Genomic DNA, 25,561 nt, shown 5'->3' on the forward strand with positions numbered 1-25,561 from the left:
ACCGGAAGTGGGCGGGCGGCGGCTGCGCGCGGAGGAGGTGGAGGTGGTGCCGGGCGGCCGCTTCCCGCCCCCGAGCCCGAGCCGGTTCCGAGCGGAGTGGAGTGGAGGTCTGCCCCGGAGCGGAGTCGGCTGAGCCGGCGCCGAGCCCCCACCATGGCCCGGAACACGCTGTCCTCGCGCTTCCGTCGGGTGGACATCGACGAGTTTGACGAGAACAAATTCGTGGACGAGCAGGAGGAGGCGGCGGCGGCGGCGGCTGAGCCAGGCCCGGACCCTAGCGAGGTGGACGGGCTCCTACGGCAATATCCTTCCCCGGCGCGGTGGCCTGGGCTCCCCTTTGGCCCGGCCTTCCCATTTTCCTCATCCCCGGCTCCGGCCCCTCAGGCCATCCTCCCCACTCTATCTCTCGGCCCTCTCAGGTCAGTCTCCCAACTCCCGATCCGACTCCCGTCGGGCCAGGCATCCCCCCTTCCCTCTGACACGGGCTCCTTACTCTCGCTTGGCCCCAGCCCCCGGAGCCTGCCTCAGTAGCGGGGCCCCCACGCAGCCCCTGGATCTTGGTGGGCCGGTTTGCTCGGCAGCTCCGAGAGCATGCCGGACGCACGTCCGGCCCCGCAGGCCCCTCTCCTCCGCGAGGCCTGTCCTCTTTCCTCTCCTTTGCCTCCTCATTCCCTCAGGCTGTCCCTTCCTTGGGCGCCCCATCACTCCCATGCAGGAAACTGGGCCCTTCTCTGGCTAGATCTGCGGGAGGGGCCCAGGTGAGCCACCGCTGAGTAATTGAGCGGCCAGGGCGGCTCCCAGGCACACTCCTCTCGGTGTGGATTGCAGCATCACAGGAAGATAGGTGGGTGGATGGCTGCGGGGAAGAAAGGACCCACGGGGACCGAAGGCTGCAGCCTTAGTCCAGCTCAGGTCTGAGATTGCACCTCCCACCCCAGAATCATTCTGACCCTCCAGCTTAATGCCACTCTTCCTCACCTGTTCTTAGGTTCCTATGACCATTGGGCTTTGGACATTCATGGTTTCTCCCATGTTCAACAAGTGAGCTTTGGCTCCCTCCCCCCCCGCCCCCAATAGCCTTCTTGTGCAGAAAACAGTGGAAAAAAACTACCAGTTTAGAGCTAAGAAAAACCAGACAGCATAAAGTGAGATGTAAAAGTAGAGCCCCACGACTGGAAATGACTGTTCTGTGGTCACAGAAAACAAGCATTTAGAAAACAAGATTAAAAATAGAGCTGGTTGTCACAGCCTCCTTGGTCCCTTAACAGTCTGAGCACAGGAAACTGACTTATTCTTACAGGAAGGATTTTTCTTTATTCAAATGGTATTACAGGAAGTGCCTGCCCCTTCCCCCTCACTTGCCAGGGCAGGGTTGGAAACTCATACTGTACTGTATATAAATCAGGTTCTGGGTATTTAATCAGTTGACTCAGCTTGGGAATTCAGGCCCATAGACTGCCTTTCAGAGGAGCCCTGCAGTGTTCCTCCAATGTGCCTTTGAGACAAAAACCTTCAGATTTTCTTTATTTGAAAAGAAATGTGTTTTGAAAGGTGGATATTCAAACTTGTATTTCCTGCCCCATCAGGATCACCTTGCTTACCCCATTGGTGAAATGGAATCATAGATGAGTCCCCACGAAGGAACTTTTAACTCTGCAGCCAGGACAGAACTTAGCTCATGGGCAGGCATTGCCAAAAGGGCCCCAGAGTCAGGCCTGTGGTCCAGACCATCCACAGAGCAGGAGGACAGGGTCTGGTTATCTGCTGTCTTAATCTTGGTGCTGCAGGGACTTGTTGAAAGTCATCTCTTGGGAGCTCCTGACATGCTAGGTTTCTTGAGGCTGCTTGGAGGCCTAGGGTTAGCATATCCGGGGATGGTTCTTTCTCCACTAATGACAGTATCAGAAACCTTATTACCATGGAGAGTGTACCTCTTGGGATGGGGGAAAGGGAGGTTAACAGATGAGAACTGAAATCCTGGCAAATGTGGGGCCAAGGGAGGGAGGAGGAAGGAACTAATATTTGCTGAGTCCCTGCTGTGTGCCAGCTGTTGAAGTTACATTGGATTATTGAATTCAAACTACAGGACAGGCTTGTAGGAGTCTTAGGACATAGGTTAGAGGAGTAGGGATAGGGGTTGATTGATGGAAGTCAGGGAATGTAGGTAGTAGGCCTGTCCTAGTGCTGGTAGGAGAACACACAGATGAAATAGAACATGGGCTGTGCATCCACGCACCCACCTCTGTTATGCTGTAGCTGTATGACTTTGAGTAGGTCACATACTTTCTCTGAATTGCAGCATCCTCCTCTGTTAAAAGGAGAAGAACCAGGCTGGGCTTACAGGTTCCGTGGGAGCATCACTGGACAACATCCCAGAAGGCTTCAGCACAGTGCTGGACACACGCAAGTGTCCGGATATGCAGCTTGGGTCTGTGGGTGGAGTGGCAGCAGGGGATGGTAGAAAGAGCTTGGCTTTGGAGTCTGGCATACTTGTGTTGGAAGGCCAGCTGGAGAGGTTAGCTTTGTGACCTTGGACAGGTCATTTTCCTTCTCTGAGCCTCAAAGTCATTACCTGTAAAATCAGAATAATGATTCTTGTCACAAGGAGCAGTTAGCAGTAATGAGATGACTTGTAAAAACGCCTAGCTAGACACAGGATCTGAGACCCTGTAGGAATTTTAAAGTATTAATTTCTTTTCTTCCTTGCTGAAGCACCTTCTCGTCCTCTGGATGGAGATCTGTCCAGAGCGGTGTTTTTCAGTGATTTTGCACTCTCTCCTCCCCCGAGGAAATTTGTTTTTGTTTGGAAATACTTGACTGTCGTCACTTGGGACGTTTTACTGGGATCTAGTGCATAGAGGCCAGGTAAAAATTGTACAGTGCACAGGATAGACCCCACATCAGTCATCTGGTCTAAAATGTCGTTAGTGCTGCAGTTGAAAAACCCTAATCTAGAGGAGACTAGGATTCCCCAGCTTCCACAGACTGTGGGAAGGGATTAGAGCCAGCTGAGTACAGAGGCCAGCTTGATAGATGGTATGCCCCTCCCTGCTCCCCAGATCTCCAGGCTGCTGAAGGTCCCCATCCCATCAGCACCTATAGTGAATGCTTGGTTGATGGATACTACAGAGAGATTGAAGTAGTAACTCTTTTTCCTCCTGTGTGCTAGTTATTCTGCCTTCACCCCTTCATCTTCTGAAGCATTTTGTTTCCCAGCCATGCTGGTTAGTGAAGAGTGCCAGCTTTAGCCTCTGGAACTCTGCTTATTGCTCTGGGATGCCAGATTAGAAGAGAGTTCTGAGGTAGAAGTTATCAGTGGCTAATATCATATAGCCCTCCCCTGGCTGGGAACAAGGAATTCCAAAGCTGACAGATTGAGGAGGTGGGGGAGTGGGCTGCCTCTCAAATTGGAAGGTGGATCTGAGCCCAGCAGGGGCCAAGGAGCTCTGCAGGGGTGGCTTCCTGGGTGTTGTGGGTCCAGCTCAGTCAAGATGGAGGGCACACTAGAGAAGGCTGGGGCCTCGGCTTTACCCAGGAGGCTCTGTCTGTTCACACGTGGGTATTGCTGTGTGAACAGGAGTAGAGACCCGATTGGGCAGAAGCCATTTCTTGTTCTATTTTTGAAGCTTTTTGGCTGAAGCCAGTGTTTCAGATGAGGAAATGAAAGTGAGCTGATGTAATTCAGTTTAAAATAGGTGTCACCTTTGGGGACCTAACCCAGATTGTAATTTTCTTTTGAGTGCTGGGTATTCAGAGCTCAGGAAAGAATATGTCAGGACTCCAGCTAAGGTTTGGTTAATGGGGGCGGGGGAGGATTGGTTCATTATGTTGGCAAAAAGTTCTTTCAGATGATTAAATTTCCCTCAGTTGGGACCTCACCCACCTGGGTAGGTCTTGGAAGATAAAAGTTTTAGCACATCTTAATTTCTTAATAGTTTAATTGATACAAAACATTGGATTAAAAGTTAGGAGACCTCCGTTTGTACCTTTGTTCTTCCTTTTTGAGAATGAGAAGGTGAGAATGGTAACCTCACATGGTGGATGTAGGGCAGATAACGGTGCCTGGTGCCAAGCAGGTGCAACCCAGCTCAAGTCAGATTCTGCTGCAGGTTGCCCTGTGAGGGCAGTTGTGAGGGAGGGAGTGTGTGTTCAAACTTGCTTTGACAGGAAAGATTTAGGGGGTGGCAGAAGGAGGGCTTGCAGGGTTGGCAGAGATGCCCTCTCTACCCTCCGTGTGGCTCAGGGGAGCTACAGGCTGTGCCCGGAAAGTGCAGTGGGAGGTGGGTGGATGTGGGTAAGATACCATTTGACTCACCTCTTCTTGAGCTCTTTTAGAAATGAGTTCATTGATAAAAGCACAAACACGCTAGAGCCCAGTCCTTAACTGGTGGTGATGCACAGGGGACATGCTTCGGGCATTTCATGCAGCCTTGCGGAACTCTCCCGTCAACACCAAGAATCAAGCCGTGAAGGTAAAGAGGGTCAAGCTGCAGCTCTGCTGGGTGGTGTTGGGACCAGGACTGTGACTGTCCAGCGTGAGCTCCCTGGGGCTTTGGACAGTGTCTGTTTCATCTCTGCATCAGTGAGTATGTACCAAGGCAGTGAGTTGGCACTGGGCAGTGTTTCCCCGATGCCTCCTGGCGTTCCTGACACCAAAGTTGCCAGTGTTCATAGTAAAACCTCCCAAGGAAACGCTCACCCCTCCCCAGGGCCTCATGGGGTGAGAAGTCAGCCCAGTCCTTCCTGATGAACAAAACTATAAATGAATTTGCCTTGTGGGACTAAGCAGTGGTTATGCTTTTATAAGCTATTGAATAGGCTTCATTTGCTTAAGGATTTTTGCTTTTATGGTTTCCTGCCTTTTAAAAACTAGGTGAGAAGATACAGTTGTGCTGACTACATCACTTAGATTGTCTAAAACCTCATTGCTGGGGCTGTCTAAAATTTGGTCCTGGGAAAGGGATCTCTTTGGAGCTGGGGTTTTGCCGTCTTGTGGTGGAATCTTGGTATAATCAGTGGCTGCACCTCTCCAATGTGGAGGGGAACGGCGCCTTTGTTTCACTGGGACTGAATGCAGAGGGAAGCTGCAGCCAGGTAAACCTGGGTTTTTTTGTTGTTGTTTTTTTAATTTCTTTTAAATGGATCTCCATAGTTATGATTCTGACGGGTTTGAGGCCTTGCTGGTGTCACCAAAAATAGTGATGCTGCTTCCCAGTAAACCACTTGTTTTCCCCCAAATAAGTGAAATAAATGATTGGCTTTGAATACTTTGGGGTACTTTGAAACTTAAGTCAATAAAAGAATTTCAGCCCACTTACTTTTGTAACCACCCCAGGTGAGTTAGAGATCGCGCATTGTTTCTAATGAGCTCTGACAACTTGGTTTGGTGTTTGGAGGCTGCAGTGTTGGGTGTGGATATATGTGGGCCATACATGGCTCTGGGCCTCACTCCCTTTCTCTTTCCTCTGTAGGAACGGGCCCAGGGCGTGGTGCTGAAAGTGCTTACAAATTTTAAGAGCAGTGAAATTGAGCAGGCTGTGCAGTCACTGGACAGAAATGGTGTTGACTTGCTAATGAAGTACATTTATAAAGGGTTTGAGAAGCCCACAGAAAATAGCAGCGCAGTGTTACTTCAGTGGCATGAAAAGGTATGTGAATACATTGCCCACTCAGGCAGCTCACTGACTCACCCCAACCCCAGGGTCCAAATCAGCGGGCCAGATTATCCAAAACAAACAGGACAGCCTGGTAGGCGTGTGGGAATAAGCGGTCACGCCTCAAGCAACCTGGGACATCTGAGCACTTAACTCTCCCAAGGAAGCACCTGGTAGGGATCCGCTGTCTCTGATAATTGCCGTTGCTTTAGCTGCTGGTTTATGCCAGGCAGGCAGCGGGGTAGGTGATTTGGCGTGGTAAGATGGGGAGTCCAGGCGGGAGGTGGGCGGGCTTGCTGGCGGCTGGGGCTTTGTAATACTGTGTGCGTGCGCTGGTGGAGGTGGTGGTTGTGGGTGTTGGGAATGCAGGCTGAGCCCTCCACTTAGCTCTAAGGGCTTCCTGCTCCAGCCTCGGCCTCACCAGGCCAGAGGGGACAGCGGCAGAAACCTTGGCAGTCACTTAGTAGGGCCTTTATTCACCTGAAGCAGGAAAAGCTGTGCCTATCCTTTGCTTCGGTTGGTACAAGAGCAAGGCCTTTTGTCAAGCCTATGTCCTGCCTGTGTGCCATTGTGTCCCCCCCCCCCCCCCGCCCCGTAGAGCTACAGGAAGCATACCCATCATTGAAGGAGACCAGACTAGTACTAACTCTCAATGTCCGTCCCGAAAAGCTCTGTTGAGTTGTAAGGGAGTGGCCCTTCCTGAGGGGTCAGGTACTTTGAGCCTTGGGGCTGGGCTGGGCTGGGCTGGGTTTGCTGGTGGGTCTCCTCTGCTCACTCGGCTGGAAGGTGAATTCCTGGGCTTAGTGGGTCGGGGTGGCTGTGGTGCTCAGGGGAACTGAGCCAGCCCTCTGCATAGTATGGAGGCCAGGTCTTCTGGCCCCTTTAAGGCAGCTTGGTACTTGGCCCTATTAGGATTTCTACTCTGATGGGCTAGTGTCTGCTTAAGTGCCTGCAGGCTGGACAGGATGAGCTTGTCAAAGGGAAACTGGGGGGACTCTGTTCTCAAGCCCCGTTTTGCTTGGTTCCAGGACAGGGCTCTGTCCCTAGAATGTGAGCCCTGGTGGCACCTCCTGACTCTCGCAGGAATCCTTTTTCAGAGGGTCTGTGACGTGGTCAGGAGTGCATGGTCTTCCCTGGCAAGTTAGGCTCCCCTTGGCCAACCAAGTCTCAGCTGACACCTTTCTTTTTCCTGCCCCCACAGGCATTAGCAGTAGGAGGACTAGGCTCCATTATAAGAGTTCTTACAGCAAGAAAGACTGTTTAAAAAAAAAAAGACTCATGTAACCTTGAGAAGAATTTTGGATGCACAGGCTGGTGAAGAAGGGATTGACAATGGACCATCTTCCTAGGAACTCCCAACTAAACTATTTCAGGACATGCATCCGCTGAAGTGTATTTTATTTTCAAGGTGGAGGGAGAAGTCGTCTTACTGTTTTCCTAAATCCTTTGCAGGATCTGATAGTCTTTGCCTTTGTCCACGAGTAATGCAGTACTGACATTGTGACTGTCCACCAGAGTGGCTGGCCCGCGTTGGTCAGGTGTACCTGTGTGCACTGCCTGTTTAAAATGGGGGAGGGATGATTTGGGCAGGTGCAGATCCAAGGGCTGTGTTAAAAAGAAAGCTTGTTTTTTTTTGAAGTGGAAAACCCCCGAGGGTTTGTACAGACATCACAGACGTCCCATCCTCCCAGAGAAGGCGGGCTCTCTTGGGTTCATTGTAAAGTGCCTGCTGCATCAATAAAGCTCTTGGCTTATTAGTATACACCTTGCAGTGTGTTTTGTGTATGTAAGGAAAGTGGGATGGTAGTAAGCGAGAGGGCGCCTGTTCTGGAACCTGGATGTGAAGCGGGTAGACGCGTGTTCCTGCTGAGCCATCGGCGGGGAGCAGGCCCGGCAGGCCAGCCCTCCTGCACACGGTGCCTGGGGCCTGGGCCGCAGTGCTACCTTCGGAGAGACGTTTTGCTGAATAACTATTGTTTTTACTTCTTTATTTGTATGTAGTTTTGGAGCTTAATTTAATAAAGTGCCAAACACTCAATGATTGACCTAGGCTTTAAAAGTCTTCAGTTTGTGTGACTGCACTTGGAGTCTTCAGAGTGGGCTCCGATGGGTCCAGCCACCACCTCCTGACTCTGGGTTTTGCTGTTTGGCAGGAACATTCTTGCCGTGATGTTGAGTTTTCTTTAAAGGATTAAAAGCCAGAAACAGCAATCAGCCTATAGATATAAAAGGAACATTTTGTTCCCTGTAACCACTAACAATGGGCCTCTCTCAAGAGCAGAGATGTTTTTCTTTCTTTTTTAGCACATGTAACTGCAGTTTGCCGTTAAAGGTAAGGATCCCATTCATATTCCTGAAGCTCTTCTCAGTCAGTCATGTGGGCCTTGGAGGTGGATGTTAACCGAAGTGACAATCTTCCCGACTCCTCTGCAGGACCTCCACCCTTCCTGCAAGGTGGGACTAGGCTGCTGGCTTCATTAAATTACATACACTGTTTGCCCATACAAACCTAACCTGGGGAGGTTCTTTTTGAAAGACAAATTTCCACAGCCCTTGAAGTTGGCCTTGAAGTATTAAATGTGAGACACAATGTACTAAATTTCACAAGTCAAAGAAATACTGACACGCCAAACTATGTCAAGTAAAACCCACTGCATCTGGATTGAAGAGCTTTAATCAAAAAAGTGTATTGCACCACAAGTGAATTTTCTACAGCAGTTTTAGATAACACAATCCCTATTTACAACAAGGAGGGCGAGATCAATATCCAATGCTCATATAAAGGGCTATATATACTGTCTTTTATCACAGAATATTTTATACAAGTAAAAGTGCATTGAATCACTTGGAATATTTACTCCACTTTTTCCCGTAAAGCTGAAGGAAATTCAACATGCAGGAGGAAAGCCTCATCAGGATGAGTCCGCCCAGTGCAAGTACATACTTAGTGACGGGCCCCACGACTATTCCTAAAACTGCCGGGGGACACGGATGAGGGGTGAGACCAGCTCACGGGCTGGAGAGGCCACAGAGGAGTTGGATGGGGCTCGCACAGCTGTGTTGTCGTCGTCTCTGCAACCCCTGAACTACCCAATCTTAGGGATACTTTCCTGAAACAACTGGAAGAGCTAAGGCTTACTCATCAAAATGACAGAACAGAAGGGACCCCCGTTTTGTGTCCCCACCAGGTAAAGGGAAAACCAGCATCCTAAACACAGGTCAGGCACCTGCAGGGAGGAGCCACAGAAGGAGGCAGGTGACAGAGACCGGGTCATGCGGACGGCAGAGAGCCCGTGGCGGGGTGAGGGTGACGCTGCCCTTGCCTGGTACATCTAGGTCTGTGAACCTGTTGTAGGTTAACCGCAAATCCTTGTTCTTCTGTGAGATGTATTTTACATATTTTAACCCTAAATATAACTGGGAAATATAACTACATCATTGGATAACTGATAATAAATTTAGGAGCTCCAGTTACTTAACTTCAGTTTATTTAACCAGTAAAACTTTCATCAAACTATAAATCGATACACGATTTCCCTTTAGATCCGATATTGTAGGTTAACCAGGATAAGCATGTCCCCTTTTCTTTAATGATCATGAATACAAGTTTTTATCAGTCACTTCCAGAGCCATCTGCATGCTGTCAAGTACTGCAGCCAGCTAGGGGCTGGCTGGACACCATACATGAATGTAGTGTCGTCTTAAATACTTGTGGGGAGGGGAGAGATGGTGGCGCTACATACAAGGCAGACCACCTCTAATGTTTTGGTCAAGGCTGGGGAGAGAGACAGCTGCTGCTTCCTTTGAATACAGCAGACTGTCCTTAGCAGTAGAAAACATGTGATTAGCATTTGCTCAGGGTTAGAATGAAGAACTAAGCAAATGAACCACCACCACCGCTTCAGAGGGAAGCAGATGCCGCAGAATTCTAGCGACATTACAAAGGGACAGGGATCCCAATCTTAGAAATAATTTCCTCCTGATGCTCTGATTTTTCTTTAAGAACACCAGTTGAATGGATTTTATAATACAGAAGACATGTTTATAATAGCAAGGAACTTTAGCTATAAAAAATAGTTTAAAATGGTTTACCAGCAACCTATCCAAGACAAGTACATTCATTAAAAAGGCAATTGAGTGTATTTGGTACTAAGGATCTTTTTATATATTTGCTAGTTTTCGTCAGTAAAATGAGATGCTGTCAGAAAGGTGCATATATCCATTACTCCACACTGGCCCCGGAGTACATCTAAAGTTCTAGGTGGTTTAAGAAACAAGGTGAAATAATGTCTCCTTAGGGGGAAGGGTTAAAAGCCTCTTCTAACTCATCTGAATCCAAACATACTTACAGGGAAGGACAGTTTGTAAAGCCAGCCCCACTGAGTGGGCTCGCCGTGACAGAAGCAGGAGGGCCTGGCCTGCTGGGCACCATTTCAAAGGGCTGTCAACATCCAGCGTCCTCACTACAAGACGGGTCAGCCGGCTCCTCTCTGACATGCTGACGGCTTCAGCTTTAAGTGCTAACATGGAAAGAGGATTCAGGTGCAGACGGGTGCTGGCCAGAGCTGGGATTTTAGCAGCACTGTGGAAATGTGGGTAGTGCCAGGACCTTCCCGATTGGTGACCAGAACAGCAGGATCAGCTACCTCCTGAGGTTCATAGCAGTCTGCAGGGAAGTGGGCTGTAAGTCTTGTAAACAATGTTTAGACGCTTGTACAAAATACTGCAGTTACAGTGATTAAAAACCCACCCAGACTGGTGTGTCAGTGTTCTTTTCACAGAAAAAGTGTCAGCCCTTGGAGGTCCATCCTTGGGTAGTTCCATCTAGGACCACGGTATCCGAGGGTTGGAGATGGATGGCCGGATGCTGCCCTTGGGAGCTGGCTTGGACCCAAACCATGACATCTGTGTTTGAAACAGAAAAGGCTCCTGAGATGAGAATCAGCACTGGGTGCAGAGGAAGCTGAAAGAGCCCCCTCCCCATCCGTGGGCTGCCTCCCTCCTGCCCTCCCCGCATCCTGGCTCTGGCTGTGAGCACAGCAGTGAAAACTGGTTGCGGTAACCATTGCAAAATGGAAAGGCCCATTCTAAATATGGAAGGGAAACAGGAGAAAAACCTGAGTTGACAAGAACAAGGTAGTGGGATTTAGGTAATTCTTTTCCTAACTTTTTTTTCCATGATAGCATTTATGCAGGTACTCTTTGAATACTTTTCATTTTTTTAAAAGTCTGGGTGCAGACCGGGGGCTATGAAGTGATGCCAATGAAAGTGCTCTGGAAAACACAAGGCCTGCTGGTCAGGTACAGCACAGACTTGTGGGCACAGCGCATGTCCTCAGTGAACACTGCCAGAGTCAAGTTCATCATCCAAAAGCACCTTCTAAGCTAATGATGCAGCTGTGGGCTGGTCTCATCTGCCAGTGCTGGGATGACTGGCTCCAGTTTCTGGACGGTGGACAGCAGACCAGAAAACCCTACCTTATACTCCAGGGTTTCTTTGAGCATATTCTCTTCCTCTTGCGAAAAGTTCAGCAACACTGACACAGCTTTTATAAGGTGAAAAGCCTGAAAGAAAGTAAGTTTTGGAGACTTGGTGGTGGCTGGGGGGCTAAACGGTGCACTTTCTGCTCCTGTTCCTCCTGTGCTCCCGGCTGGCCAGCCAGGACCGCGTGGAGGGTGCAGGCGGGCATTCTGAGGCCTGATGGCAACGACAGGTTCTTTTTCTCTCCCACCTTTTACTTCGGGGACTTGCGAGACCACCACGATGTCCATGGCAGCTACCCTGCTCTTTGGCAGCATGCAGGATGGCTAGACGAATTTGGTTCCCTGGACTCTGGCCTCAGCATCCAACCCACATCTCCCCCCAGAAGCCAGTTCCCTGCTTGGTGCCCCTCTGCTTGCCACTCAGTCAGCAGGTCGATGCCAGCTGGAGAAACGACTGAGCATCCATGATGGTGGTCAAAGCAGAAAGTGGGAGAGGAAGGAAGAAATGGACTTGGCAGGGCTCGGACAAACGAATCAGGCCCTGCGGTGGAACTCGGTACCCAGAAGGCAACTCAAAGCCCTTTACCTCAGATTCACGACAGGACATGAATTTCAAAACCACATGTTTGAGGTACTCGAAGTTGATCTCGCGGGCATCAGTCAGGTCAGCATTATTCGTGACAGAAGGGGCCAGGTTTGGCATCTCAGGCCCGGGCTTCTCCCGGACTTCAAAAAGCTCATTATCGGGTTTGATTTTCTGAAAAACCAATGGAAAGATGCTACACTGAATCCTTCAAGACAGGTCTGAAAATCACGTGGGCCTAGGCTCATGATCAGCTGCAGTTCTCTGCACACCCTGCACACAGGGTGAAAAGGGCCCACCTGGGAAGGAAGCACCAGCTAGGAAGAAGGTAGGGTGGATGGCTGAGGTCATCCGAGGAAGTTGAGACCTTTCCTTTATCCATGTCCGGACACGTCTCCTGGGCAGTGAGCACCCCAGCCAGGGCAGAGGGGCTGCTCTCTGTGTCTGGGCCTGATGCTCTGCCATTCACGTGCAGCGCACACATCACCTCATGGACCTCTCAGACCACACAGAGGCTCAGAGAAAGAGGGCACATGCTTGAGGTCACAGAGCCTCTTTTCGGAAGCATGTTCAAGCTGGCAGGGCCAGTGTCCCACTGGCCAACCACTGACTTCCCAGAGCCCTGCAGAGAGCTGGGGGAAGGGGAGCATCATCAGGTAGCAAGGGACCTCAGGGGGACCACGGAGCCAGGAGGGCACAGGCAGCAGGGAGGAGGGGCACTCACCAGCTCCTTCTGCAGAGTCTTTCTGAGTTCCAGCATCCTCTGCTGCATCTGCTTTATGGTCTGAGACAAAGCCCCACCCCCACAAAAAGCCATTTATTAAGTGCATGTTTCACCATCTTTAAGGTACAAAGGACCACAGAACAGACAGACAACCCCTTGGGGCCCTGTACACCTGTTAGAGGTCCCTGCCTTGTCCCCTGAGAGGCTGCGCCTGCTGCCTCGGCCTCTTTCCTCAGCGTGCTGCCGCTTGGCACACACTTGCTTTCCAGGCCCCACAGTGGCCACTGAAGTCGTCGCACACCCTCCGTGGAGCTTGCCACTGCCCAGTTGCTCCCCTCCTCGCGGGCTGGGTCCTCAGGACTGCCTCCAGTGCTCGCCCCTGTGGGGAGCACGGCTAGAGGTACCTCTGTGCAGCACAGTGTCCTTGGGAATTTATGTGCTCTCGGCCCCAAGTAGGATACTTGGGCTAAAATTTACGGTTCTCATCACCACTGCTCTCCTGAAATACCATAATAATTTGCAATGCTTACTTTGAACAGTGCAAAGGATCAGGCTTTTCTGCACAATCCACCAACACTGGGGTTTATATCTTTCATTTAATTCTTTTTTTTCAGTTGAGATTAATTAGTATTATGGACCTTATATGTAACATATTACACATTCCATTAATCACCAGAAAGGCTAAACTGTTTTCCCAATGAAAAACTTTACATATAATCAAGAATACAGGGGAAAACTTCAGTAAAAATTTCTCCAAAATCTTACAACTACAATGTATCCAGAAAAATGAGTCTTTCCTGTAGACTTCTAGTCCATGTCACCATTCTTGCTTTGAGTAGCTACAATTTTGAATAGTATTTTTCATTTATTAGAGTTTTCACAGCTTTATACAGTTTTCCCCATTATAACTTTTAATGTGAGAGTAACTGAGGGATCCCCCATGTCTTACTGTGTAGTTGAGTTTTCATTTTTAAACGAAGCTGTAATAAGCTTCATTTTCTCAGAGAGGCATGTCCACCGTCTCTCTTGGAGAAATGAGATGACTGGGCTGGGGGCTGTGGAAGTATCTCGAGCTCCTGACAAGCACATTACACTGCCTCTAACACTGTGCTGACAAAAGGGTGCATTTTGTTTTCATTTATATTCTCTGGTAGATTATGATGCTGGACATTCTCCCAAAAGTACATTTGCTATTTTACTGTATATTACTTTATTTCCTATATATTTTTGACTCATTCATTAATTCATCCAACAAATACTGAGTCTCTACTATGTGCCAGACACTGGCCTAGAGGCTGGGGAAACAGCAAATTTAAAAAAAGGAGGAGAGCAAGAGAAAAAGTATCTGTCTTCAGGAGGGAAAGGTGTCAATAACCAAGACAGAGTATATCAGATGGTATTAAGAGGCCCAGAGAAAAGAGCAAGGTGGGAGGTAGGGAGTTCTGATGGTGAGGGTGGGCAGGGTAGCAAGGGAGGCCTCGTGGACAAATCACACCATAAAGGAAGTGAGGGTAATCGGGGGGAGAATCTTCCAGACAGAAAGCTCTGCAAGTGCAAAGGCCCTAAGGCGGGAGGGTGCCTGATATCCACAGGCAGGCAAGACCGCTGCAGCCGAGGGGGAGTGCTGCGGAGAGCAGAGGGTGCCGGCAAAGATGTAGTAAGGAGACATACCATATGGGCTTTGCAGGCCACTGCAAGGACTCTGGCTTTTAAGGGGATAGTAAGTCATCAGAGGGCTGGAACATACGAGTGACAGGGAAACCAGCTGACCAGTTAGAAGGCCAACACCATCCTCTAGGGAAGACAGGACGGTAACCCGACCTCAGGTGGTAGCATTGGTGTGGATGAGAAGCAGCTCATTTTGGATACAGTTTGGAGAACCAAAAAGATTTGCCATTTACAGAAACAGGAAAAATGGCAGTAGATGCTGGAGAATGTGGTCAGCCTGAAGTCTGGTTCTGGATGTTTTAATTTTCAGGTGCCCTTCAGAGACTGGTATAGAGATACAGGGTAGATACAGGAGTCCTGAGCTCACAGGAGCCGCCTGGACTTGGGATATGGACGTGGGGCTAGTAGCACACAGGATGAGTGAGATCGCCGAGGATGTGTGTGCAACTCGGGGGAGCTGTCCAGGGCTGGACCAGGGGCACACAGTGTGCACTTTTCTGTGTTATATTTCACAGTGAGAGATTAAGAGAGTGTGTGTTGAGAGCGGGAGAGGGAGAGGAAGACAGGGAGGGAGGGAGGTGGGGGAGGAAAGAGAATTAATACTTTTTCCCTTTGTTAAAGAGTAATTGCACAATTTGGGGCAGAATTTCAGACCAGAGCAATAACCAGCCAGCACATTTAACTGCATGAGACAATTTAAAAACCAGGCTCAAAAGAGACCGTGCACATACAGGTGCAGAGGCCAGGCAGGGTGGGTGGAATCATGACATTTACTAAGCCTCTATCAAATCGCAGAAAATTTACAGGAAGCCAACTTCACCTCCCAACTCCCACAACCACCTCCAAAAAAAGCTCTCTAAACCACTTAAGGGCAGATAGCAGCACTCTCATTTCACAGCTGTAGAAATAAGTGCAGTGGTAAGGTGACTGGTTATAGGATCCAGCTGGTGATGGCAGAGGTGGCTGGGGAACCGAGACTTGCTACTGCTCCAGCTCTAATACTCTGGACACCATCTCAGTGCGGGGGGTCGAGGAGAAGACTGGGGAGTGTGAAAGGAAGATGAGTGAGCAGAAGGTAAGCAGAAGAGGAGAACTAGGAAGGCCTTTCGATGGGAGATGTAACACCTCCCCCAAGAGGTGTCTGGGGCATCAGCACAACTCTCTAAGAGGGGACTGGATGGTTTTAGGCACAGGGACGGTGGGGAAAGACACACACAGCTGAGGAAAAGAGAATTCTTACCTTATTTTTCTCTAGAAGTTGTTGCTCCAAGTCCTGTTTTTCCTTCTGTAGCTGTCTCGGATCCATGGCCCCCATCTCACCATTGGGTATTCCCTCTGCAGCTGGAAGCTGGTACACAGGGTCCTGCCTGGCCCTTGGGGCAACCTACAGGGTGATGGCAACACAGGTAATGGTCAAGCTGAGCCACAGATCTCTGGGGAGGAGGACCAGACTCGTTCCAAAGGTGACGACTGACGTGCTCCACCAGGCCACTGGCTAAGAGCCAGACTTAAGCCATGGAGACTCCGCCCAATGCCTTCCAGGGAACAATGAACTTTCCAGGTACCGAGGCTGCTCCGAAGGAAGGGCTTCAACATGTGCACACTGACAAGTGTCGGCCCAGCAGACGGGCTCCTCCACACTCTCAACCCCCAGTCAGCGAGGCGCCCCCACGCTAAGAGAGGAGGCACAGGGCGAACTGCAGCAGGCGCCCTGAGCCTGGCCGCACACATGCTGCTACCCCGGCCAGCGGGCTCCGGTGGGACTTACGTGAGGCTCGCTGCTGGAGAGCACCATGCCCTGCTCCTGGCCCGGCAGCCTCTGCAGGTCCTCCCGCGTGGTGGCAGCCTCGGACTCCGCAGCCCGCAGGCCCTGCAGGGCCTCCAGCTCGGTCCGCAGCTGGCGCGCCTGCAGCAGGGCACAGTCGTGACCTAGGCCGGGCAGAGGGGAGGTGAGCACTGGGAGCCCGGCGACTCCACGCTGCTCCATGACTGGACCACCTCCGGGCAAGGGTGCTGGGCAGGAAGAGGTGAGAAGGCTCAGCGGGGGGCAGGCTCCTCACCTTCCTTCAGCTGGAGAATCTCCTGCTCTTTCTGGAGAATCGCTTCAGTTTTTTCTTGCAGACTCTGCTCCTTCTCATCTATTATGGCTGTCAGGTTAGCAGCCTTGGAGAGAAAAACCAACATGAGAGAAGGCTGGCAGCAGTAACCCCATCTTTCCTACAGGAATCTCCACTTTTCCACTACCCAGGGACCCCCTTGAATCCCTCTCTGAAGTCCACAGCCTGGAACATCACCCAAGCTAACCTCTGCTCCTATAAGCATGCACAAATCAGTTCTCCTTGGCAGGGGCCAAGCACAGGGGCAACTGCCATCACTGTCCCTCTGCCTGGCAGCGGGCCTACTAGGGCCATTCTGCTCAGCTTTCCTACAGGCTGTCACAAGCATAACTTCCATGTCCCAAGTGCCTGTGACATGTCCAGCATCCGATATACATGACCCCATTATGATATTCTGGAAGGTGTGATTGTCCTAGGGTCTTCAGAGGCAACTCAGACTCAGATTTGTTAACAACTTAACAAAGACCTAGAGCCAACTAACTAGATCTGGGGCCTGACACTGAGCCTGTCTTCAAAGGAAGGCTTTTCCCACCTTTCCTGCTGAGAGCTCAATTATATGTGGACTCCAGGGCCTGCAGGCACTGGTGGCCCACCCCACAGAATTAAACCCCAGTAGGCACCTGAGTGTGGACGTTTCCCCAGGTGATGTTCATAACATTAACTGACCACCACTAAATTTAAAAGGCCACCCTACGGGGTGAGGGTTTTTTTTCTCACATTTTCGTCCACCTTCCTAGAGACATCAGGGGAATCAAGCAGCTGATGCCATTCTTAAGACCTGTGTCCACCCTCTGCCCTGAACAGACAGGGAGGTAGGCTGGTCCTGCCTGGGAGTGAAGTGGGGGGCATAGCCTTTCAGCTCAGGGTTACTTGGGGCCTACCTGTTGCTGGAACTCCTCCCTCTGCTTCCGCACCTCCTCCAGGGCTTGAGCCATTGCCACACTCACAATTTCTCTTTGGCTCCATTCTTCCTGCAATCCAGAAAATGAGTAGAGACTGAGTCCAAAAACTGAGTTCACATTTTTTTAGCTGCATACCGTACATGAAGTCCACAGAGGGAGTACTGTCTTGCAGGGCGAGACGAACATTTTTCCTGCTTCCCCAGGTTCCCCTCTCGCTGCACTGCCTTCTGTACCCCAGTGGACAACCCACCAACCTCTCTGGAAACAGGCACATCGCTGAGGGTCGGCTGTCCCATGAGCACACCAGCCAATACTCAGGCCAAAGGCTCAAGGACCTAGAATTGAAGAACTGGTCTAATGAAATGAAGACAGAACAAGAAGACAGACTCAGGCCCATGTGAATGGAGTAGTGGAGTAGAACACTTGGTTTCAGAAAAAAATAAGCAATTATTGAATTTTAATAGTGCAAATGTCACAGATTCATCAAAATCATCCGTATTACAGGAGAGAAAACCGAGGCTCTGAGAGACTATGTAACTTGTCTGAGGTCCCGGAGCTAGTAAGTGGCATGGCCAAGTTTAAGCCAGCATCCGAGCTCAGAGCCAAGTCTTTGGCTGCTAGACTTACACCCAGCATTTTCTATCACAAGCAGGGCTGCCCGCTGGGCTTCCCCAGAGTACAGGGACTCCCTCCTGACAAACACTTCAGTCCTCTTCCCTGACACTGATGCCAAGCTCGCTGGTCAACCCCCAGCTGAGTGACTTCTCAGGGGCCTGCATGCTGGTCAGGGATGTCTGCTGTGTCTGTGTCTCCAGAATCACCCCTTTTTTGGGGGTAGGAGCCCCATCATTGCTATTCCCCACCCCCCAGACCACAACTCCACGACTCTGGTATGGCTGCCACTAATGATGCCCCAACTTGTGGCTACAAGGATAAGCATGTGATTCAGGCCTGGCCACAGCACCTCATCTCCTTGGTCAAATTGAGGTGTCCAAAGGGTGGCTCTGTCACCCAGGATGAATTAATAGAATCCCTTTTTATATCAGAATCCTTTTTTATGCAGTGAAGCTAAGAGGGAGATGCTTTCCTTCCCCCTGGGGATGCACAGTTGGAGTATTACCAGCTTGGAGCAGCTGTGGTGATGCCCTCCCAATCTGTAGGACACTGTCTACATCATGGAGAAAACCAAGGACAAGAGTTGGGTGACTGACAGGACAAGAGACAGCATGATGCAGGCAGAGAAGAGACCTAAGGTCCCCAGGTTCCAGTTGGACAAGTTTTTCTGATTCTGTGAGCTACTCAACTCCTCCTAAGAAATCTTCCTTTCCACTTATGCCAGTCCAAGTGGGTTACTGGATGGAGACTCAGCCTCATGGCCAGTAGCATTCTAACTCCTACTGTGGAGTTGTCAGACTTGACCATCCGTGAGCCCACCTCTAGTAGACAAGGAAAACCAGTGCCTAAACTCAGGAGGCTGACAGTGGGACTCTGAGCTACTCCAGACAATACCCTTCATCAGGGGAAGCTGTACTGATACAGAAGGAGCAAGAGATTTCAGGCTGGGTGGAGCTATGACGCACTGGCCCTGCGAGCCCAGGTAGGGGCAGGTGATAGGAATGTTGTGCCCTACAGGAGCCTTTTCTGGGAAAGTTTAGAACGGACGCTATGACGCTAATGTCTTAAGAGGACAGGAGGCCAGCTGTGAGCGAGAAGACAGAAAAACATGTCAGGGCAGGAAGCAGACTCAAAGCACGTCCATGCCAGGACCTGCGCTTGGTACTTTTCATTCATGGTCATGCTCGATGCTCAGGGTAATCCTCTTGAAGTCAAGGATTATCATCTTCAGTTTAAAAAGAGGAAACTGGATTCCCTTAAGAATCAGCTAATGAGGGGTTAGGGTGGCCCCCAGAACTGAGTCTACGTGGCTACTGCCAGAGAGCCACGTATGATCCAAGATTTGAGGCTGACTGGCAGAGCTCAGGTTTGCTGCAGGAGCCAGCAGGCTACTCACATGTGCAGGTCTCTGCACCTGGGAATAACTTCCCCAGAGAGGCTGTTTTGAAAATTATGGATACAAACAATACAAAAAAATATGTGCGCACCTAAAAATAGTGCTTCAAAATGCTTGAAGCAAAGACTGACAGAACTCAATGGAGGAAGACACAAATCCATGATCATAGTAGAAGATTTAGCATCCCTCTCAGTACCTGATGGAACAAGCAGACACCTCCCTGCCTAAATCAGACAACCTGTGGATGTGGAAGATATGAACTATTAACTAACTTGATCTAATTAGCATTTATAGAATGTTCTCCCTAACAGCAGCAGATTGATATATAGTCTTTTTAAAAATTGAAGTATAGTTGACTTACAGTGTTGTTAGTTTCAAGCATACAGCAAAATGATTCATTTATATATATATTCTTTTTCAGATTCTTTTCCATTATAGATTGTACGATATTGAATATAATTCCCTGCACTATACAGTAGGTCCTTGTTGTTTATCTATTTTATGTATAGTAGTTTGTATCTGTTAATCCCAAATTCCTAATTTATCCCTCCCCACCCCCCTTCCTCTTTGGTAAACATAAGTTTGTTTTCTATGTCTGGGAGTCTATTTCTGTTTTGTGAATAAGTTCATTTGTATTATTTTTTTAGATTCCATATGAGTGGTATCATATATTTGTCTTTCTCTGTCTGACTTAACTTCACTTAGTATGATAATCTCTAGGTCCATTTATGTTGCTGCAAATGGCATTATTTCATTCTTTTTTATGGCTGAGTAACATTCTTTTGTATATGTATATACCACATTTTCTTTATCTATTCATCTGTCGATGGACATTTAAGTTGCTTACATGTCTTGGCTGTTGTAAATAGTGCTGCTATGAACATTGGGGTGCATGTATCTTTTCCAATGAGAGTTTTCATCTTTTCAGGATCTATGTCCAGGAGTGGGATAGCTAGGTCATAACTCTATTTTCAGTTTCTTAAAGAAACTCCATACTGTTTTCCATAGTGGCTGCACCAATTACACTCCCACCAACAGTGTAGGAGTGTTCCCTTTTCTCCACCCCTCTCTAGTATTGTTTGTGGACTTTCTGATGATGGCTATTCTAACCAGTATAAGGTGATATCTCTTTGTATTATTCGTTTGCATTTCTCTAATAATTGGTGATGCTGAACTCTTTTCATGTGCCTGGTGGCCATCTGTATCTTTTTGGGAGAAATCTCTACTTAGGTCTTCTGCGCGTTTTTTTAATGGGTTGTTTATTTTTTAATATTGAGCTATATGAGCTGTTTGCATATTTCACAAATGAATCCCTTGTCGGTAACATTGTTTGCAAATATTTTCTCCCACTCTGTAGGTTGCCTTTTCATTTTGTTTGTGGTTTCCTTTGCAGAGTATATATTCTTCTCAAGTGCACTAGAATATTTACCAAGATAGATTATACGTTGGTTCATAGAACAAGTCTAAATAAATTATCAAATAACTGAAATCATTCAGAGTATTAACTGACCATAATGGTATTAAATGAGAAATCCAAGATATAGAGAAAATTCCCCCAAATGTTTGAAAATTAACCACACTTCTACACAGTCCGTGAATGCTAGTTTTAAAATTACTGCCCACACCCACCCTTTCATGTTCTGCTTTGTGATGCTGACTGAACCTTGGCTCTGCAAACCATATTTGTAGGTCCAGCTGGCTCCATAAACTGTATTTGTTAGTCCCTGCCGACAGGGGGAGCTCGAGGGAGACTGGAAGACAGGAGGAGGGAGAAAAAGACTCCTCTCGGTCCAGTTTCTTGTTCCTGTGAGCAATGCTGCTTCGCCCTGGCAGCAGCAGTTTTTTCCTGAAGCAGCAACTGCATCCACTTTGCAATTTTTCTGACCCTTGCAGCTGAATTCATTCACTGCCTTATCGCCCAACACACAGACCAGCACCAGCTGTACAGAGCCCCCTCCTTGGAAGTCTGAGTGTCAACTCTGTGGGGCTCTTCACCTTAATTCCTAAATTTAATAATTCCAACTTTGTCACTTTGTTCCCTGACTCCTACGGTTGGAAGCTGTGTCCTGCAGTTGCTACCTTCATGATATCTTTTAACTGATTCAGTGCTGGATAAAACACTTTACATTAGAACATAAATTCTCATTCAAGTAACCGGAGTAGTTTCTTTCTCTGGAGTAGACCTTGAAAGACATGCTGCGGTCAGATTTTCTGTTTCTTCTTGAGTCCATACCTGCAGTAATCTTTGCTCATTCCTACCTCCTTACATCTTCCGTGCTTCCATCTAGAATTTTCCTTCACCTGAAAGACGCTCTTTAGTACTTCCTTTAGTGCAAGTCTGTTGGTGATTAATTCTTTTGTGTTTTATTGGTTTTCTTTAGTGCTTCTACAATGCTGTGTCTGGGTATGGATTTTAAATTTATCCTGTTCGGATGTGTAAGGATTCTACCTGTACTGTGACTTGACAGCTTTCATCAGTTTGGAAAATTCTCAGCCATTATCTCATCAATGATTGCTTCTGTCTCATTTTTTTCATTTCCATTGGGTTATTATACGGAGACAGAGCAATGCTTTCAAAACAAAACTTCTCACATAGCCTTTCTACTTAAAACTCCCAACTGCCTCCCTGAACACCTCCCATCATCCATTGTTCTCCCCCAGCCCACTCAGTGGCAGCTACACTGCCTTCTGTGCTGTTTTGTGAACAAACCAAGCTTTTTTCTGCCTCAGAGCCTTTCTATTTGCTTATTTCTTCTGTCTGGAATATTCCTTCCCCAAACTGCTGTCCCTTTCTCATTATTTGGACCTTTGCTCAAGAATATCACTGCCACCCTCCTTAATCTCCATACTTAAAAGAGTCCTCTCCTCCCTCCTTTCTGTCCCTCATCCTGCTTTATTTTCTTTAAAACATTTATGACTATTTATCACGAGTTTTCTGTCTCTAGTTATAAGCTCCATGGGAGGAAATTTTGTCTGTTTTGCTCACTGTGACATCCCAGTATCTACAATGGTGCCTACTGGTACTCAAGTGTTTGTTGAAGGAATACATGGAAAAATATCTGATTCCAAAGTACATGCTTTCCATGATAAGGCACTACCGCCTTTGCACCTCGATAACTTAGCAGAGACTATTACTGAAAACTGTGTGGGCCTCAGCTATGGTTGTTCTCAGAGAAGATCTCTGCCAAAGGATCCGCAAGATCTTTGTGCTATGACCACAGCTAGGCAAGTACTACAAAGATCCGTCATCTCAGGGCTGCTGTGAGAGGGTCCAGGGGAGCCTGGAGGTCTATAAGAAAGTGGTAGACTCTCGCTTTCCTCTGAATCCAGTTATGTCCAGGGAATGAAGGTGGCAGCATCTGATTAAAGCACCAAGTTCTCTGAAGGGAAAGGGAAACAACCCAGCAGATTGTTTCTTCATTTCTGTACCTGGTCCCTGAAATAAACAAAGGTTCCTATGATGTTTTAAGGCCTTACTTTACTAGTCACACTGGGAATCACCAACAGCGGTGTCCTGCAGCACCACTTTCAGGCCACTGCTGACGATGACAGAGAGGAAGGGCTGGGCCTCTGTGGTGGAGTGAGAAGTCAGACCAGCACCACTTCTATGGAACTTGGACACATTACTTACACTCAGAACCTCAAAGACATTAACTGCAAAATGAGCATGACTCTCCCCACCATCTTTGATCACTGAGAGGACCTAACGAGGTGACAATTTCTATAAATGCCTCATAGAACTTTGAACAAATGCTAGTTCCATTCCTTCTCCACTCTAAGTATAGAACTTTCACGTGGCTGCTCCAAACACACATGTGAAGGACATGACACTTAGGTGAAACAGATTCAATTAGATGCATACCTTCAGCTTCTTTAGTTCAAGTTGGTGACGCTGTAAAGAACGTTCAGATTCATTCTTACTTTCTTTAAGGGCTGCATTTTCTTGCTCCAGCTCTCTCTGCAAATCGAGAAAAGCATATATAAAAGAAAAGGTCTTCACCGTATTTGTCCTAGCACAGCCCTATCTCTTTAACATGGAACCTTTAAAGATGCCCCTTCCTTTTTTGTCACTGCAGGGGTGGGAGACGAGAATGGCAGCTGGGGTCAGAAAGGGAGAGCCACCTGACACATTCCTCACAAGAAGGACTAAGGCACTTGATTCTGAAGACTGTGGAATAAGGAGAGGGACCAGGGAAAGGGAGAAACCATTAGGGATGAACAGTATAAAGTTTAGAAAGACAGTGGGAAGAAGCTGAAGGGACTGGTCAGAAAGTGCCAGGAAGTCCATGTGCAGCCCAAGGAAAAAGAAAACCCACCTGTTTGGGGTTTCTGTAAAAAGCAGCTTTTTTTACAACTAGTCATGTGAACAGGTGTTTTGCTGAAAGATAGAAACTGCTCCCAAAGAGGTTCCCTAGATCAGAGGACGGCCGGTCTTCCTCCTGTCAAACAACTTGGCAGCCTAGATACTCCCGTGCCCGCCCCACTCCTTCCCTCACTCACCACCTCCCGCTCTGCGGCTGTCTGGGCGGCCACCCGCGCTCTCTCCAGGGCAGTGAGCTGGGCCTCGAGCGCCTGGACACGCTCTGTGCACTGCTGCTCCAGCGCGAGGACCTGCTGCTGGGCACGGCTCCTCTCTTGGTCTGCGGTGGCCTGAGGGGGTACCAGAGAACAGTTATTCCTGGTGACAACGGGAGCCTTATTCTGTTCCTCAGTGACTCAAGATGAGTGTCTGATAGAAACAACTCTCCTTCCTGACTTTCTCCAGCCTGGGTGCCACTGAGGCCCCTGGCCTGCTCAGGAGCTGGAGTTTGGGGTTGGTCTTGGTGCTGCGGGGACAGCTCTGGGCACCAGTCAGTCCTAAGACAGCCTTCCTTCACTCCACTCAGTGCTGCCCTCTACGGCCAAAGCCTTTCCCTGGGGAGGCATACAACACAGCGATGAAGAACTGGGCGTGGACCTAGGAAGGATGCAGGTTCTGCTGTGTACCAGGTGGGAGACCATGGCTAGTGATCAGATTGCCTTTCCGAGCCTGCTTCCTCTAGAAAACGAGGGTAACAGTACATAGCTCTCAGCTCTGCTGCAAGGACTAAATGAAAACAAATGCAGAGTACTTAGCAAAGTGCTGGGGACATGGCAAACACGTAACAAATACCACTTTTATTTCTCTAATTTCTAGCTCAACACCCAGCCTGGGGCTGTGACTATTGGCCAAGCCCTTGGCATTTTCTACCCAGAATCTGTACCTGTTCTCCACCTATCTGTACCTGGCTTCAAGGTGAGGTCTGACTGCCAGTGGAGATACTACCTCTAACAGTTCCAGAACTAGGCTGGGCCCTATGGCCAGCTGTGAGGTGGGAATTAGCCAGTGTCCAGCTCTCTGGGTAACTCAGACCCTCCAGCAGGTCCCGACTCTCTCTACCCACAGCTGCCTATCTGCCTATCACTGTATCTAAGGTCAGGTCCAGATACTATTCCAGAAGTTGGGAGTTAGTTTGGGACATCTGCAAAGGCATAAAGGGGAAGCGCTGAGGGACTAGAACGCCGCAGCCACAATAACTACTTACAAGCTCCCGAATCTGAGCTTCCTGAGCTGCCACAATGTCACTGCTCTGTTTTAGCTTCTCCTCAGATGCCTGCAGGCTCTGCTCTAGTTCTTTGACCTAAGGGGGAAACAGAAGCATCCATTTCTTCAAAAAAAAAAAAAAAAGGTGAGCAGTAACAAATGGCTTTTAAAATCAAATCTATTTACCCAGGGATGCAAGAATTTTTCAATACCTGCAAATCTGTGAGATACACCACATTAACAAATTGAAGAATAAAAATCATATGATCATCTCAATGGATGCAGAAAAGCTTTTGGTAAAATTCAACATCCATTTATGAAAAAAACTCTCCAGAAAGTGGGCATAGATGGAAGATACCTCAACATAATAAAGGCCATATATGGTAAACTCACAGCTAACACCACACTTAATGGTGAAAAGCTGGAAGCATCTCCTCTAAGATCAGGAACAAGACAAGGATGCCCACTCTCGCCACTTTTATTCAACATAGTTTTGGAAGTCCTAGCCATAGCAATCAGAGAAGAAAAAGAAATAAAGGGAATCCAAATTGGAAAAGGAGTGAAACTGTCACTGTTCACAGATGACATGATACTACACATAGAAAACCCTAAAGAAGCAATCAGAAAACTACTAGAGCTCATCAATGAATCTGGAAAAGCTGCAGGATACAAAATTAACAATATACAAAAATCAGTTGCATTTCTATACACTAACAACAAAATAGCAAAGAAATTAAGGAAACAATACCATTTACCATTGCACCAAAAATAATAAAATACCTAGGAATAAACCAATCCAAGGAGGCAAAGGACCTGTATTCTGAAAACTATAAGACACTGATAAAAGAAATTGAA

General features: G+C 48.4%; 2 protein-coding genes across 3 annotated transcripts in view; one reads left to right on the forward strand and one right to left on the reverse strand.

Moving 5' to 3' along the window:
• On the forward strand, positions 1–7,414 carry ARPC5L (actin related protein 2/3 complex subunit 5 like). Its single transcript, XM_006205520.4, has 4 exons — positions 1–302; positions 4,400–4,472; positions 5,472–5,648; positions 6,856–7,414. Exons 1-4 carry the CDS (start codon positions 154–156, stop codon positions 6,916–6,918), a joined length of 462 nt encoding a protein of 153 aa, XP_006205582.1. The 5' UTR covers positions 1–153; the 3' UTR covers positions 6,919–7,414.
• Positions 7,415–8,291: 877 nt separating this feature from the next.
• GOLGA1 (golgin A1) overlaps positions 8,292–25,561 on the reverse strand; it is a 45,027-nt gene continuing 27,757 nt past the window's right edge. For both annotated transcript variants that reach the window (XM_006205519.4, XM_031677531.2), the window contains exons 13-23: positions 24,708–24,803; positions 23,644–23,793; positions 23,006–23,101; positions 17,112–17,201; positions 16,174–16,276; positions 15,882–16,042; positions 15,354–15,497; positions 12,446–12,505; positions 11,725–11,895; positions 11,133–11,219; positions 8,292–10,559 (exon numbers count right to left, since the gene is read on the reverse strand). In XM_006205519.4, coding sequence (XP_006205581.2) covers positions 10,479–10,559; positions 11,133–11,219; positions 11,725–11,895; positions 12,446–12,505; positions 15,354–15,497; positions 15,882–16,042; positions 16,174–16,276; positions 17,112–17,201; positions 23,006–23,101; positions 23,644–23,793; positions 24,708–24,803 — 1,239 coding nt within the window. In that variant the 3' untranslated portion in view covers positions 8,292–10,478. The remainder of the gene's footprint in view (positions 10,560–11,132; positions 11,220–11,724; positions 11,896–12,445; positions 12,506–15,353; positions 15,498–15,881; positions 16,043–16,173; positions 16,277–17,111; positions 17,202–23,005; positions 23,102–23,643; positions 23,794–24,707; positions 24,804–25,561) is intronic.

This window comes from Vicugna pacos, chromosome 4 (genome assembly GCF_048564905.1).
Source record: "Vicugna pacos chromosome 4, VicPac4, whole genome shotgun sequence".
NCBI classification, from domain to species: domain Eukaryota; kingdom Metazoa; phylum Chordata; class Mammalia; order Artiodactyla; family Camelidae; genus Vicugna; species Vicugna pacos.